Source organism: Strigops habroptila, chromosome 9 (assembly GCF_004027225.2).
Source record: "Strigops habroptila isolate Jane chromosome 9, bStrHab1.2.pri, whole genome shotgun sequence".
Lineage (NCBI taxonomy): Eukaryota > Metazoa > Chordata > Aves > Psittaciformes > Psittacidae > Strigops > Strigops habroptila.
In genome coordinates, this window is record NC_044285.2 from 15,915,780 (window position 1) to 15,932,808 (window position 17,029).

The 17,029-nt window shown below is 37.8% G+C and overlaps 1 protein-coding gene across 5 annotated transcripts; it reads right to left on the minus strand.

Moving 5' to 3' along the window:
• Positions 1 to 661: 661 nt before the first annotated feature.
• TARS3 (threonyl-tRNA synthetase 3) lies at positions 662 to 16,549 on the minus strand. Of its 5 annotated transcripts, XR_003993223.1 has the most exons (20): positions 16,220 to 16,549; positions 15,521 to 15,607; positions 14,552 to 14,742; positions 13,883 to 14,006; positions 12,634 to 12,755; positions 11,760 to 11,877; positions 11,090 to 11,154; positions 10,759 to 10,837; positions 9,398 to 9,544; positions 7,496 to 7,594; positions 7,004 to 7,170; positions 6,315 to 6,477; positions 5,285 to 5,422; positions 4,763 to 4,840; positions 4,563 to 4,663; positions 3,301 to 3,405; positions 2,401 to 2,473; positions 1,848 to 1,963; positions 1,560 to 1,674; positions 662 to 1,442 (listed from the first exon to the last, which is right to left on the minus strand). XR_003993223.1 is itself a non-coding variant. In XM_030497952.1 (19 exons), the coding sequence occupies exons 1-19, from the start codon at positions 16,469 to 16,471 to the stop codon at positions 1,294 to 1,296; spliced, it is 2,373 nt and encodes a 790-aa protein (XP_030353812.1). In that variant the 5' UTR covers positions 16,472 to 16,549; the 3' UTR covers positions 662 to 1,293. The 5 variants fall into 5 exon arrangements, 2 of the variants coding, with proteins under 2 accessions (XP_030353812.1, XP_030353813.1); XR_003993222.1 differs by having other exon boundaries at positions 1,560 to 1,963; XR_003993224.1 differs by having other exon boundaries at positions 1,848 to 2,473.
• Positions 16,550 to 17,029: the final 480 nt, after the last annotated feature.

Below are 17,029 nucleotides of genomic sequence, written 5' to 3' on the forward strand. Positions count from 1 at the left end.
ATTTATATTAATAAAATATATTATTAAATATAAACAAGAATCAGCCTCCACAGCCCCTGTTAATTCTGTGAAGTGGAACAGAACATGGCCCCAGCCCTTGTTCCTTCAATTTTTCTCTATCCTTTAAAAAGAAGGGCAAGAACAGTTGGTAAAAACTGATACCCAAACCAACCTAACCCAAAAATAGGCCTATTGAACACACGTTTCTACACCCGTCAGGCAAGTAAACCACTAGCATTTTATTTATAACACTTATGTACTAAGTAGTATTTTCTGCTTCATTTCAGTGATACTTAAATCACAACAGCTAGAGTTGTATAGCTTAGATAACCAAGTAACATATTTAACATTATCTATGCCTTGTAAGTAAAAAAAAGACTTAGAAAAGCAAAAAAAGACATAAAAATTCATCTAAAAAAAAATGATTCAATTGCCTGCAAGAGTAACTTCAAAATAACTTCTAAGCATGAACAAGTCAGATAAATGTGGCCACTGTAAATTCAAATGTGCTGTGTTTTAAAATTAAAATTGTCATCTGCACTTTCTCAGTGGTTTCAGCATCCCAAACAAATACAGCAAAAAAATTACAAGTTTTTAGAAGAAAAAAAACCCCCAAATCAACAGCAAGCATCGGAAAAATAAGACACTTTGCACACGCAGATATGGTGAGTAATTCAACTTCATTCTTGGCAATCACCTTTACAAGAACCAATTATCAGACCAACTCAATCAGTGCATTGTACCACTTACATTTCCAACCAAAACTAATGTACTTGTAGCCCGTGAACAAGCATTCAGGAAGAACCAAGCTATTTCCCCCACCGCTCCTCCATAAAGAAATTTGATATAATCCTGCCTTAGAAAAAAAAAAAATAAACCGAAATGCTCCTGCTGCACCTGCCAAGCTTTGGATTCCAGCTCAAATCAGTTCTGCAACCGCTACGTGACTGAGGTAGCTCGGCAGCCACAGCAGCAGCCAGTACACCTCCCTGCCTCCCATTCCTCATGAAGCCCTGATTTATTTCCGTAGCAAACCCAACATATTTTAGCAGAGGTGTAGGACTTTTACAATAAGTATTCTGCAACTCGCAGATTGGAATCCTATGCAATTGTTAAAGGAGCTGGCAGTTCCATCTGTCCTCTCATGCTATTCCTGGAGCACCAACATGGCTACGTGTGTCTATTTTGTGTATCCATTAACTGAAAATTCTCAGATGAGCATTCCTGCTGTACAGGAGGAAAGAAACACCATTTCGCATGGGCAGCTAGTAATTATTTTTCCTAACGGCAACATCAGAATTCTTCTTCTGCATTTGGAATACGTGAACTCTTAAATTTCTGGAGTTTTTCAATAGCAGAAGACACTGAAATCTCTCCATGAACTTTGTTGTCTCTTGTTCGCACGTTGACAGCATTATTTGCTTTCTCCTTTTCTCCAACCACTGCAAGACATATCACAAACAATATTAAACTGACTACCTACATAACGAGAGTCTAGACAAACTCTATGCCTGACATTAAAACTTAAATGGTACTCAGAAATGTGGTGCTGCAATTACCCAAGATAAAGTTATACTGGGCCAGCTGCGCATTTCTAATTTTCTTGTTTAATGTGCAACTTTGATCTAGATCCACATCTGACATAAATCCTGCTTCAAAAAATTTGCTGCAAACCTAAAAAAAAGAAAACAGTCACTTAATATCACAGTATATGTTCTACAACATAAATTTATACATGCTGTAATCCCTGATCTCTTCCAATAATTAATTCATGTATATGCATAATTTTGCTCTTGTGAATCATTGTAAGGAAGTCTATTAAGTTATTTGAAGAAAACTGCACACACACTTAAGGGATTAGCAGGACTCCAGTTGGAAGCCAATACAAGGTAACATCCATATCAAGTATTTGCTGATCTCCTCAGACAGCTACACTGCGCAATGTCAGAAATGTTTCCTCAGTCTGAGAAATGAGAAAGAAGAGAATGAACAAACCCACTTATGCTTGCAATAAAGGAAAAGCAGGGGAGAGGGGTAAAACCAACCATGGTCAAATATAATGTAGTCAAGAGTATACATGCTGGGAAATGGAAGAAATCAGCTCTGCCCCTACTTTAAGCAGATAATTCTGTTAGTATACAAGGTCTGTCATCCAGAATGTTTTTTTTCTTTAATAATTGCTCAAGTATGTACATAGTTACAGAACCCAAAACACTTAAAGTTACATATCCCTATCTCAGGCTTACACACATTTTAGACTATATGGAAAAATTTACACACACATACACCCCCCAATACGTCTCCAAAATTATTAAAGCATTCATTCTTTTTTCCAGGACAAATACTTAAGGAGCTATTAAAAACTGCTTGCTACTATAAAAAGGAAGGCCCTACTCTCACCTGCTGGGCATACTCTTCCGAAGTAGGTCCCACGGGCACAACCATGACCTGCCGTGGAGACAGCCAGAATGGCCTGGCAAGCAGGACAAGAAAAATATGAAATAAATGTGCATTTTACATTTGCACTCATATCCAGTCATGTTCCTAACAATACTTTCTTTACTTTATAAAAATACATATGTTAACTAAGGGTGTTGGGAAATATGTTATCGTCCTCTTTTCAAGTTCACATAAAATAGTAAACAGATTGATTCCAGTAAAACAACATACATGGAACTTTGATCTTCTGTTCACTTCCCAGCTGACTTCAGAACTTCTAACAGAACTTTATTTTTTCCCCTAACATTTCTACTTTTTTATATATAATTTTATAGTGAAACGTGGACAGTCAGACAGATAGGTGGCTAAAAGTAAAAAATAACTTTTCCTTAATACTTTGAATACATTAATGAAGAAATATCTTCAGAGTTTATTCAAGATGAAACAATACATCTTACAAGTTAAAAAAATATTTCACATATTAGGACTAATTCATGTCTGTGTATGTAATTGCTTTACACCTTTACATATGTCTAACATCTTCCCAGTAACGGTATCATTATTTTTAAGACGAACAAGAATAATGCAGCACACATACATTCAATTACAATTCTTATTTCTGCTTTATTGTATGTTTTTTCCTGCAACCTCATGAAATTGAATTTCTAATAATGGACTATCAATAAAAGGATAACATGCAACTCAGACCATAACATTACACTTATTTTCTTGGAATCTTACCTATTAATTTTGAGCAAATTCTAGGAATATTATTTTGCATTATAATATATGGGGCACAAGGGAGGATCTCTATTTTCTACGTTGTTAAATGTTTCTTAGAAGTGTGTTTGTGCCACATACCATTTTCCTCCATAATTTTCAGCTAGAATAGCTATCATTCTCTCCACAGATCCCAAAATAGCTCTGTGAATAATCACTGGTCTTTTCTTATCATCACCATCCTTACTAAAAAGAGAATAAAGTTAATAAACAAAAATCTACCTGCTCACAGAGAGATAATCCTACTAATATTTTTGACTCTACTTTTCATGGAAAGACAAAATACAGTAACTTATACAAAATCTACTGGTTTTATTAAAAATATACTTTAAATCACCCGTGCTTTTAAAGGAATACTGAGTAATCACAGTGACTTAAAATAACCATGCCTATAGCTAGTGGCATTGGCAGAAACACCTAAGTTTGAAAAGACACTCAACTGACTCAGGTCAATCCGGGCATTTTAATATTTATGTTCTTTGTTCCTACTTTTCTGCTATGTCTTGCTTTGATTTTGTTGCACATGATTTTACCTGCCCTTACTGTTGATTTCTTTCTTTAAATTACAATTCTGTGATTAAAAAAAGCCAGCTGCTGTTCATAACAGTATTATCACCTACCAGAGAGCTATAACATCTAATATAAAAGAAGCAGCAGAACCAAAAAAGAACAGCTCTTATTTTAGTTTCCCCATCAAACTCTTTATAATAGGCAAGAACAAATATATCAAGAAAAACAACCCAGAAAATGCGTGTTCAAGTCAAAATGGTACTAAGATTAATTCACTCAGTGGATAAATATGCCTCTTCCTAGCTGGAAGCCAAAGTGAGATTTTCATTAAAAACTGTTCACATTTGGTTTATGTTCCTCAAAGTTAACCAACTTTATCTGATAAAAAAGAATGAAGTACTTATTACAAACATATTAACTCCTTAAGACATGTTTGAATTTGTAAGCAATGTCTTCAAAGGAGACACAGTGACTAAGCTGAAAGTGAAAACTGACTCAGTGAGTTTTCTTTAGCATTATATATGATCAGTTGTCTTCAGAACTGGCAGACAAGATGGATCAGGAAATCTTCCTGCAATCAATAGCATTTACAATTAAAGTGAGCTACCATTACATTGAGGAAGTACCTTCACGTTCGTGACTTGAGTCCTCTACTAACTGGGGATGTTTTCCCTTCTCACCAGGCTACTGCTGTACAGGTTAATTATTTGTTAAGCAAGCAACAGAGCATCAATACATCTCAGTTTAACAAGGATTACAGATAATGAAACTAACCTTTTTTTGGGTTTAATTATTTCATTTAAAAGAGGAAGATATTTAGCTTAACCACTCACCCAACATAAGTAAGATTAAATCGAATGGGTAGTTGGAAGTCAAGCTGGATAGTAGCACATTGATGGTACCTGCCAATAGCATCTTTGATTTTAATATCAATCTGTGAAGCAAAATAACACAGTTACTAATTATATTCTGCCTGCATTGTGTCTGTATTATTGTCCATCTCAAAGTTGTATTAAAATGCTGATTCACCAACCTTAGGACCATAAAATGCTCCATCTCCTGGATTCAAATTCCATTGCCCTCCAAAGTTATTCAAGCTGTTTTGAAGTTGCTGATCGCAAAAAAAAGAGAATAATTTATAAAAGGTACAGCAAGGTCTTTTACTGCTGTAAGTCAAAGCATCTGCCTCTGAAATACAAAGGGAGTCAACAGGCAACATAACTCCTACTAATCAAGAACTTACTCATTTATGATAAATAATCTTGAAATAAGAGTAGTTCTTTATACAAATGTTGTGATTAATCAGAAAAAAAAGATTAATAAAAATCTAATCAGTTCAAGATAAGGGTCTAAGTAAGAACCAGAAAGCTCTCATTTTATATAGAAACTTGGCATTTAATGTGACATTTTTCAATAAGCATTTCCAGTAAGGACAATGCTTAGCATCTGATGTAAGCAATTTCACTTATTTTGCTATTAAACATGAAAGAACTTAGTTAAATATCCACCTCTGCAAACAAATATTAAAGGTTTTGTTTGTTTTTAATTGAATTACCTTTTCTGCACGATCCCAGATCTCTAACTCTCCTAGGTAGTTTTCTGGTCTTGTAGAAAGATGGAGTTGAAAGGTAAAACCAAAGACAGCATACACTGACTTCAGGAAATCAAGACAGCTCTTAATTTCTTCTTCAATCTTAAACATAAACAAAACATATTAGTTAATTTTTTTACTTAAAAATGTAATCCGATTTACTGAATTCCTCATAATCAGAATATGAGAGTCCATTTAATAAATTGAAACGACTAAAAATAAAAATCACAAAAACTACATCCTACAAACCCAAATCTAGGTAATGGGTGAGGAGAGAACTGAGGTGGTGACTTCAAAGCATGGCAAGAAAAGTAATGTTCTTGTTAAGCCTGGGCTTCTGGAGCCAAACTGCATGAGTCAGACCTGACAAGAGTACCTCAATTTACTCACGCAGCTCCACTAAAATTATGGCATTATTGACAAAACAAATTATTTTTTTCAGCATTACTACAGAACACAAAATGTGGTCAACAACTTTTTCTCTTTGCATGGGGAGATGCAGAAGATTTTAGCTTTTGGGATTTAGGTGCCCAATGTAGCTTTCTAAAGGGACAACTTCTATGCAGAAAATCTTACTACGTAATTCACGATCAATAATGTCCCTCAAATAACATTGCTTGTTTCTTTTGATGTAAAAATAAATACCACGAAATTACGACACTGCTATTTCAGAAACGTGTAACGAAGAAGTTCAACAGGCTACTGATTTCAGCAATATTGCAGAATGTTAATAAATATGGCTAAGATGACTAAGAAGGAAGCACCTAAACCTAGAAAGAAACCAAAAAACCCCACAGAACAAACCATCAAAAGCAGCATTATGCTGCAAAGCAACACAACACAAGAAGCTAGAGTTGAAATACTTTAGGGATTTTTTTTCTTGTTTAATGATGCACTGGGAGGGGAAGGGGTTTGGGGGTTTTTTTGATGACTGGTAGAGGGAGGGTGGTTGTTAGTTTTAGGGGATTGGTTTGTTTTGGGTTTTTTTTTTTACCTGTTCTATTGTGCAAAAGATGTGAGCATCATCTTGTTGGAAGCGCCTTACACGAGTCAAGCCACTTAAAGTCCCAGAGAGTTCATTTCGATGAAGAACTCCAAAATCTGCAAGTCTAAGAGGCATTTCTCTCCAGGATCGCGGACGATGGGCAAATATCAAGCTAGAAGGAAAACAAAAGAACCTTCCTTTTATTCTTCTTATAGAAGATTTAAGACAACACAGAAACTAAAACAAGATCAGCACACGCAGTAATTAATTTTAAAGTATGTGTTCATTCAGGTTGTCTGCATCCTAAAAGGCAGGCAAACAGAGAAAGTGCAGCACTTGAAATGTATTGCTAAAGACCACATAGAAAAAACACTGAGAGAGTATCAAGATTGGTTCATCTCTACCTTCTTTTGGTATACCACAATTGATGTCTATCTCCGTTGAAAACAATTCATGTTTGCTTAGTGGTACAGACTAGTATTAACATGCATAAACCTAACTCACTTAGTGCAGACCTACTGAAAGATCCTCCAACGAGAATTGTACCTGGTCTGCTTTGGGACGCTGTCATGGCAGCTCTTGGGACACACCAGTTGCTTTGTAGTCTGTTGTAAACATGCGTGATAACATGATTTCCCCTCAGCCCCACAAAAGACAAATATAGTAAAATAAGAAGTTTTTCAGTTGAGAGTACAAACCAATGTCCTGGACAATTCATTGGTTTAAGGGCAAAAGTTTCCTTCTCAATCTCAAAAGAGAACATATTTTCACTGTAGTGCTGCCAGTGTCCTGAAGTTTCCCAGAGCTTACTGTTGAAGACGTTTGGAGATACAACTTCAGTAAAATTACGCCTCCAATATTCATCCTATAAAACAAGTTTGACATTTAAAAGTTGACAGGTATTTTGACAAACAAAAGCCTTATTCTTTTTAATTGTGTTCTTATGATGGTGATTTACTGGGAAGACTAAAGGACTCCTACACATGTAGGTTTTGCACAATTGGAAAAAGCAGCCTTATTCTGCCCTATTTTCCAAAAGGTTAGATCTGTATAATCATAGTGAAAACCTGGTACATTTTTATATATACAGACGTTTCTTTCTGTGGATAACTCAGTGCTATGAATGGCCTATCACTTCAGATCAACAACTGATATTAAGCTTGTTAGGAGTTATATTAGTATATACTCACTCTTATGAAATCCACAAGTGTATTATAGAGATGGGCACCTCTGGGAAGGAAAAAGCAGCTTCCAGGACTCAAATCATGAAAGAAGAAGAGTTCTTGTTCCTAGGTAAATTAAAACCAGAATGCTCTAACACCACTTCAGATGGAACTGCAGAACATGACTACTTCACATGTCAACACTGTTCACAAAAATGAAATATTGCAGCAAGAAGATGATTTCCAGGTTTACAAGTTCTCAGCAACAGTAGTTAATTTATATCTAGTTTTTCCTCTCAGAAGTTTGTAGTAACAGTGGAATTCCATTTGACACTGTGTAAATATACTTAAAGAGTCTTCCTCAAAATCTTGACGCCTTGACCAATCACAGTAACCAAAGCAATTAAGCACATAACTATCACATCTGAAGGCTGATGGCTTAAGCTTGTGAGCAGGCCATTCTTTAATATAATTGTGTCTCAAAAACAGCAGCTCAGCAGTGTGGCTATGATAAACCTATAGAGAACCACAGCCTCATCAGCATCTGTCCTGGGTTCAGCTGTAACAGTTATTTTTCTCCTTCTTAGTAGCTGGTGCAGTGCTGTGTTTTTGACTTTAGCCTGAGAACAACGCTGATAACACACCGATGTTTTGAGTTGTTGCTAAGTAATGCTTACTCCGATCAAGGACTTTTCAGTCTCTCACGCTCTGCCAGCGAGGAGGGGCACGGGAAGCCGGGAGGAAGCAGAGACAGGACACCTGACCCAAAGTAGTCAAAGGGGTATTCCATCCCACAGCGCATCATGCCCAGTATATAACTTGGGGGAATCACCTGGAAAGCCCAGATCGCTGCTCGGGTCGGGCTGGGTATTGGTTAGCTGGTGGTGAGCAATTGTATTGTCCATCACTTGTGTTTGTTTCCTTTTCCTTTCCCCTTTTAGTTTTATACTCCCTCCCCTTGTTATTTCCCTTATCATTATTATTATTGGTGATAGCAGTAGTGGTTTTGTATTAGACCTTAGTTACTGGACTGTTCTTTTATCAACCCATGGGATTTACATTCTTTCGACTCTTCTCCCCATCCTTCCAGGAGCAGGAAGGGGGGAAGAAAAAAGGTGCCGAGTGAGGGCTGCATGGTTCTGAGTTACCAGCTGGGCTTAAGCCACAACAGCATCATAGATATTTGATATAAAAACACTAGATAAGTTGTTTGACTGATACTAGGTAATTTGTTTTTGAAAAGGCATAGAACCAATCTTCTGCCAGCAAGCAGTGAGAAATTCATGCCTGCATCTTCTTGGCAAATGATGCCAACCTTAACACACAAGTTTTTCAAATAAATGTTTCCTTGCTTTCACCTGTGCTGCCCATTGTGCCTTTTCTCTTAAATACCCTCCCTGTAAATCCACCTTCTCTACAAAATTATAGCAAAAGTGACAATTCGGAGACTGCATGCTAACAGGACAGATACTGGGTCATAATCCTTGTATCAATCCAAAGTCTTCTGACTTACACTCAAATAAGATTAAATCTGTTCATTTAAATCTAGTAGAGGAATATAGGAATGATATCCATGATATCTCAACTACTGCATATACAAACATGCAACTATTACCTTATTTATGCCTGTAACAAAGAAGGAGTAAACCATACTATTTATACAACTTCCAATAATTTCTCTCTTCTATGAAAAATATAGTGGTTTAGGTAGGATCTGAAAAGATCCTACATAAAAATGTTTTAAGATACACTTTCCTAAAGCAAGGGACTACCCCATTACTTCTTCCCACTGTTAGCTTAACATCTGTATGCAAGTGACAAGTTGAGTTTGTAGAACTAAATTTGGAAAAACAAACACAGAAAAACAACAAAGGAGAATTAGTTCTATTACATAGGCATAAAAGAGAAGTATACCATGAAACAGCATACCTTTCCAATTTTCCTATGATCCCGGTTTCTGGCTTCTTCCTGGAATTTTTCCCATTCCTTCATCATTTTATTATCAGGAAAGGATATTCCATATATTCTCTGCAGAGTTTCCATGTCAGATTTTCCTTCCCAATATGTAGAAGAATTCTAATGCACAAAACCCATACTTTAAGATACTATTATATAATCTCAGGGAAAGGAGGAATAAACACTAATGCATTCAAATGTTGTGATTTCCACCCCCCATCTCCAGCCCCCTTGGGAAAAGAATTATATGCAGTCATCCAGCATTTGTTGATAATACAAAGATACTTGCATTGCCTTTTGTCAGCGTACTGAGGCAAACTGAAGTGATTGATGAAGTCATATTTTTATTCTACTTAGGTACCTTTTTTTAACTCATGGAATGTTTTATGATCTCACATTATATCTTCCAAAAAAGCAGGAATTGTTTACATTCAAAACATACTGCAGCAGGAAAACAGGAAAGACAAAATGAAACTAACTCATTGTCTCAGCTGAACGCTAGCTGTTTTCACAAACTAACGCAATCCCTGGAACTCAGAGTTCCATAAACTTCAGTTAGGAATCCAGCAAATCAACTATGATGAATGTTCCAATGAGGTCAGTCTAATAAGGTTACCAAAATTAGCATCTGCAAGTAACTTAAACTTCATTACAACCAGAGACATCTGCAAACACTGTCTCTGGCTTTCCTGTGAGCAATGCCATTTTTAAACAGCAGCACTTGCAGATCTGCCAGGCTCCACTTTACCTTCTGTACCTGGAAGATACCATCTTACAAGGTCAAAATACTACTTTCTGACCCAGTATCTTGGACATTCATTTACTGATAACAGAGTGCATAAACACACACACCACACTGATGTGACAGCTAGGACAGACTCAAACTAGGACATTGTACTACAACGTATAGTGCTGGCTGGAGATACCAGCATAGTACTGCCACATTATCTTAAGCACTGCACTTGTCCCCTTTGCATGGTATAATTGGTTCCACATCTTACCTAGTTATTCCTAATTTGAGTACTTTTGCAGTGCTCTTCGTTATAGCCTAAGCAGACGTGATACTGTACCGATACTCCAACAAAAAAAGATGCTCTTAACTTTCAGTGATGTACTATTGTGATGATCATTCCAAGGTCAGTAAACCTTGGAAGTAGATGAAAGTCTGTAGTTCTATTTGCACAATAGGAGCTAGGAAAGAAACGAAGGGCTATTTTCAGAGTAAGTAAAGAAACCAATACAAAGGAGCCTAGCATAATCACTTCAGGAGAAATAAATTGATAAATAAATCAACTGACTTATTAAGTTTTAATGCACAGTTATTTTAAACCTACCTTAAGTATTTTAAGGGCCTTGATTTTTCCAGTGTGTCTCACATGTGGACCCCTGCAGAGATCAATCAGTGGACCACATCTATACACCAAAAGAAAAAAAAATAAATGTTTATCTCAAAACTCTTCAGCATTTTTAAATGCAGTCACTAATGGCAAACAAGTCAATGCTTGCCAGATTCAAAGACACTGCTAAGTATATATTTGCAACGCTGCAAATTCAAGAAAAAACACCATCAAAAAAAAACACACAAGAAATTAATCTCCTCTCAATTTAAATGAAATATACCTAACAACAGAAATATTTCATACCTTTTAACGTGATTTTCTTTACCTGTATATTGTGGTAGTTGCTGTGTTCACCTTCTCATTAAGGATACGACACTTAAACTTGTTATACTGTGTGGAGAAACATAAAAAGTCAGAAACATCAATAAAAGGTCCAATAAAATAATATTTCAAATTTACATTTTAAAATTATGTATTCATAATGCAAATGCATCAGTAAAAGACATAACTAAAAATCATACGATCACATATACATAAGCAAAAGTTGAACATCCTTTTAGAAGAGTTAGAAAACAAGAAAGGAAAGAGACAAAAATATCATTTCCCTGAGGATGTGTTAAGCATAATGATTACTACCTGAAAACCTCAAAGTATTCTGAAAGGCAATTAGAACATCGTACAGCAAGACTGGCAATATTCACTGTATAAAAGTCTTTTTTCACTTGTCTCTGCAAGTGAGCACAAATGAATGTATGCCTTTTGTGCACTAGTTTCTTGGTCATCTCACTGAACCTGAGGTGTTTCCATGTAGTAAGGAAAAGTTATTACTGCCTGAAAGCATCCTGGACACTTGAGAGGGACATGGGGAGGTGGATAAAGGATGCTATTCTTTTTCTTTGTTTTAGTAGACAGATGAGTCAGTCACATGCAGTATTTTATATAAGTTAATTCTAAAAGATTGCTGTATCAGAATCACAGCTACTCCAAAGACCCACCTTAAACATGTCTAACAGGATCTCCTTTTTGACTTCTAGCCTTTCAAAAGCCTGCTTCTCTTTCATTATATTTTTACAGCGGTTCTCTAGCAGTGGGAACTCAGTACTAGATACATCTCTAAACAAAAAAGACACAGGCAAAGAAATATAAATTAGTTATCTTGATATTCCCATTTTTAAATTACCACTTTCTAGTGGTCTAATTCGAAACAGATGGGATGCGTTGTTGTGATTTGTCACAGTATTTTCTTTCTTTCTTTCTTACAATCGGCTGTGCTTTCAGACACTAAGCTCAGAAACACAAATGGTATCACCATGAACAAACCCACTGCAATCATTCCTAGAACAGTCTTTGGCAAGTTTAAATCTCTGGAAGATCTGTAGCTCAAAGTATATCTGATTAAAGAAAAAAAGAAGAAAAAAAAGAAAAATGCTCAACCCAGCTGCTGGACCTCGTTATCAGCTGATGCAGATTCAGTGCTCTCCCTGACAACAGAAAGATAAACAAGTAAAAACCAAAATTGTGCACAAGGATTAGAAAAGCAGTAAAAACTTACATGAGTTTGAAACCAAACTCCCATGAGCCTTCACGGAAACTGTCTCCTATATCTGCCAGGAACTTCAGACAGTTTTACCTAAACACACTACATTCTTTACAGAACATTCAACAGCTGCAAGTCCTACTGAAGATTGCTCTTGAACTTAAATATACACACACTCTCAACATATATGTACACATAGATTAACCTGTCAATTTAAAACCATACTAGATACACGATTTTAGTTTTAAAATGCAGAAACATCACTGAAAAAAATAATTCTAGTACAGAGCTTTGATACACAGTATAAAAGTATAAAATTAAAGAAGTTTTACCTATCTTCAATATACATGTCATAATAAAACCCATTCTCAATTGGTGGTCCATAGCATAAGCAGCCCCCAAAATAATCTTCCATGGCCTCTCCAAGAATATGAGCACTTGAATGCCAGTAAACCTGCAAATAAAGTCAGGTGAGCAAGTGATGTGGTCATTGCCATTGTGCAACTAAAAAGAATAAAAAAAAAAAATAGGGGTATATCTACAGATGAGATATACACTGGAATCAACATTGTTTGAATTCCGAGAGAGTATAACAATTTTCTGTTTTCATTTTGAAGTATGCTAAATGATTAATATAATGGCAAATATAACAATAAAGTCCCACTGGATTTCAGGCTGAAAGATGATTATATCTCTTCACGATTCTCTCACCTTAGTGCTTGTACCTTGTTCATTTATCAGTTAGTTTCCAGCCAGTTAAAAGTCTATGCAGTACTAACCACATCTAAAGCAACGTAGCCAATTAAGTTACCATTGTTCACATACAATACATTTATTAATTGGACTGTAAACCACATTACCTGAAACGTCAGGAGAGGGGAATCAACAACCCAGTACATCAATACCAGTCTTATGTCCTAAGTCCCTATTAATTCAGGCCACTTCGTAGCCACTGTTACAAGATAAAGCCTTTACAATCTCCTGAAATGCCTCGAACAAGCTTGATGACATGAATAATTCTATGATAAAATTAATCTAATCCTAGTGTGCGAAGATAAACATGGGTTTAAGACTGAATCTATTAAAAAAAACCAATGTGGGTGAGTCACAAAGTATATTCATAGTTTAATTGACTAAGATATGCTTACTTAAGTTTCTAACAAACAGTGCTGGGACAAAGAGGTGTAGATTTCATTTATGATTCAAATCTAATACTGGAGAATTTTTAAAAACCTGTAAGACAGCCTTACTCTTGCTTTCAGTGTCTGATCTTCAAACACAGTGAGTAAAACCATAAAACACGTCTTAGAAGACATAAAACTATTTCAAGTTAGCATACAAATAAAGACATTCGGTATGATCTTGTTTGAGAAGTAATTTGTTTATGTAAAAGAGAAGGGAAGAACACCAAGATATTTTTCACTTACAGATTGTAGGTACTTAGCATCTAATCTTTGTCAAATCATGACAAATAGATTACTTGAATAGTTTGGGGATTTTTTTTTTTTTTTTACTATTTTTAATTCAAGATCTAAAAAGCATAATGCTGGAATCAATTTCATCCTTCAAGCGTTTACTCACAGCTTTTGCTTCTTCATTGTCAAACATAAGCAGCTCCAGAGTACAATCTCCTTCCAGTGGACGATCCAGGTCCCACAATTCACCATTCACTTTCGCTATGACTGCATCTGAAGCCAACACTTGACTAAAACCCACGAATCACACAAGATGAAAATATTTAGGCTCACATTTGCAAAAGTGCTTAATTTTCTAAACCCCATGAGACCCCACCCACATCTCATAGCACCTAAAGACCTTTAATTTTTGTTTCTGTGGTCTTCCTAAACATTTTCAACTTTTACAGTATAGACCCTTCAGGTCTTGAAGTTTCATTCAATGGTTTTCACTGCTGGGGATCTGGAGGAAAAACTAACAACAGTTTCTACTGTTATCCGGTAACTCACAAAAACATCAGATGTCTCTATTCATTCCCAGCAGTCTCACTGATTGTTAATTTTTTTAATTGGAAGCAAGCATTATGATCCCAGCACAGAACTTCAAGCATCAGTGACTTCATCCAGCTGTTTCTTCTGCACTAAGATGAAGTTTCAATGCTTTCCAAATAAACCAGCTTAAGAGAGCCACCATCCACTGACTGTGGCATATTTATTTTATGCAACGTGGTAAGAAACAAATGATAGTAACAGATATATCACTGCAAAAGTGCAACTCCTTGAATCTGCAGGTTACCTAATTCCTACAGCTAATTGATATGGCGTGGTTTTCCAGGACTCCCCTTCAGCCACCTTTCCATCTGTCAGAATAATTTTGATAGGTTTGCTCTGGTTGGCCACTCTGTAAGCTAGCAAAGCATCGTGTTCTTTTTTCAGTGCTTCATAAAGCTTCAGTCTGTCTTCTATGAAGCTTGGCTCACGCTGTAGCTATAAGAAATAAATTAAATCATACACATATGTAGTTGTGAAAGAAACAGAAGACAAGTATTCACAGCGTTCGTTCATCCTTAGAGGTTTCAACTGAGACCAGATTTAACTGTACCAGAATTTACCCTACTATGCAGTAAAGCATTTGTAAATAATTATACACAGGATAATCCCCTCCAACTTGCTGTTTTATAGTGGCTTTCCAATTCTCCAATGCACCATCAACCTGGGCCTAAATGGCTTTGTGACGTTGACTTCAAAAAGCAGCCTATATTCCTGCCCCAGAACTTGTATTTGGCTAACATTCCAGAGAAATTTGGGTAACTCCAACAAGCCCTCACTTATGCCAGTTCATTCAAAGCATCAGATTCAAATAAGATAGTTGATGGGAAGTTTCCTTTAGTCTGGCATCGGGTGAACTGTTAAGATCTATTTAACTATTGCTAATGTTGCCAACATCCTCCTTCAGTCATCATGAACACTGTTTAGCTATTCATGAACTGCCATTCTTTTTAGGAACCACAGTACCCTGACCCTTATTTCTAAATAGCCCAAATCATTTTATTACACAAAAAGCAGAGATACAAGAATGTTTAAGTAAACCTACTAACTACATGCAAGATGAAGCTCATTTTTTTTTTTCTATATGCATACTATAGGAAGCTTTCTTCTCAAAATCTGTGATTTCAAAATATAGCAAAGTATTTCAGATTTCAGCACTTTTTTCTGAACCTAGCCAAACAACACTCCTGTTATGTGGTATAAAATAATCACTTACATCATTCTGATGTAGGTTCACAGCTTCTTTTTTCTTTTCCTCTTTATTTTGAGTCACCACGACAGCTGGACTTGCACTGGAGACTTTCTGAAAACAGTGATAATATTAAGTATACCCCTATATCTTTAAGACTTCACCGAGCAATCATTGAAACAAAACAAACCAGATAAGTGCAATACTAGGCTAAAAAGGCAGTTACAAGCAATTAAGATGTGTCCCTAATACAGATGAAAAACTTCTCATAACACATTCGAATCGCATCCTCTTGATGTTCAGCAGCCACGGCAAAACTGCTCAAGCAAAATCTTCCCAACACAATTTCCCCAATTTTACTACTACAGCGACTGCCGGCCAACTCTTCCCAGTGAGACCCCGGGAGATTAAAACGGCCTCGTGAGTCACAAACACAACCTTCGGTGGTCTGATGAACTCACACCACCTCTGCGCCAAGGCAGGGCTATTGGGAGCAGCACTGCAGAGCGCTCCGGGCACACGAGGAGAGCGGAGACCCGAGACAGGCTTGCGACCCCCGCGGGCTGGGGCTTGGCGCTTCGCCCCGTGAGTCCCCCGTCGCAGCCCCGCTCCCCGCAGAGGCGTGGCCAGTCCCAGAGCGATGCAGGCGCTCGACCCCGCCAGGCCGCCACCCTCCCCGGCCAGCCCCGAGAAGGGCCCCGCGGGTGTTCCCAAGCCGGGCGCTACCTCGCCACCGGCCGGGGCCTCCGCCGGCGCTGCCCGGCCCAGCTCGGCCGCCAGACTGCGGCGCAGGTGCAGGAGGCGGTAGCGCAGCTTCTCGTTCTCGGCCCTCAGCCGCTGCAGCTCGGGGCTGCAGCTCGCGGGACAGCCCGGCGCCTCCTGCCCCTTCAGCCGGGCGACCTCCGCCGTCAACCAGCGCAGCTCCTGCTCCTGCCGCGAGAGCCGTAAGACCGCCACCTCGGCGGCCGCAGCCGCCATCTTCCCCCGGCGGCAGCGTCTTCCCTCCGCCCCGCTACGGCGGGACGTGCTCGACACCACCCCCGGCTCAGCTGCTCCGCCTCCCCGGTACCGCCCAGGAGCCGCCGGATCCACCCCCGTCTGCGCAAAGGCACAGCGGGATTCTAGGGGCTTGGCAGGGGGGATTACTGGTGTCGTTGTTTGTTCCTCTAATCGGGCAAATACCGTTTTGTAGCTCTCGCTGCTGTGGTGTTAATGACAGATGAGCAGTTGGGAAGTGTCAGTATTCACAACTCGTGCCTGAGTCCCATTTCCTTGAAAAGGTTTTCTCTGTAACCCTCACAAGAAGCTGAATAAACTGGGGCTGCAGTGAAGAATCGCACCACTAACTCTCAAAATCCTATTCATGCCATTTTGTGGACAGCATGACAGGCACAAGTTATTTGTAATAGTGGAAAAAAACCATCAAGTTTGCTTTATGTTCCCAGGTATCCAATTTAGCATCGGTGGAGCTCATTTGTTATTAAAAATACAAAAAAGCAACACTTAAGCAACAGCTTTCAGTTTTGCAACATGCAC

What these genes read in the sequence shown, in the direction of transcription:
- TARS3 (XM_030497952.1), bottom strand. Translation starts at nt 16,471, where the DNA reads ATGGCGGCTGCGGCCGCCGAGGTGGCGGTCTTACGGCTCTCGCGGCAG. An exon ending in GACATGTATATTGAAGATAG is followed by an intron (nt 11,878 to 12,633) that starts GTAAAACTTCTT and finishes TTTTTTGTTTAG; the next exon opens with AGATGTATCTAGTACTGAGT. An exon ending in TCTTTTGCACAATAGAACAG is followed by an intron (nt 5,423 to 6,314) that starts GTAAAAAAAAAA and finishes TTTATGTTTAAG; the next exon opens with ATTGAAGAAGAAATTAAGAG.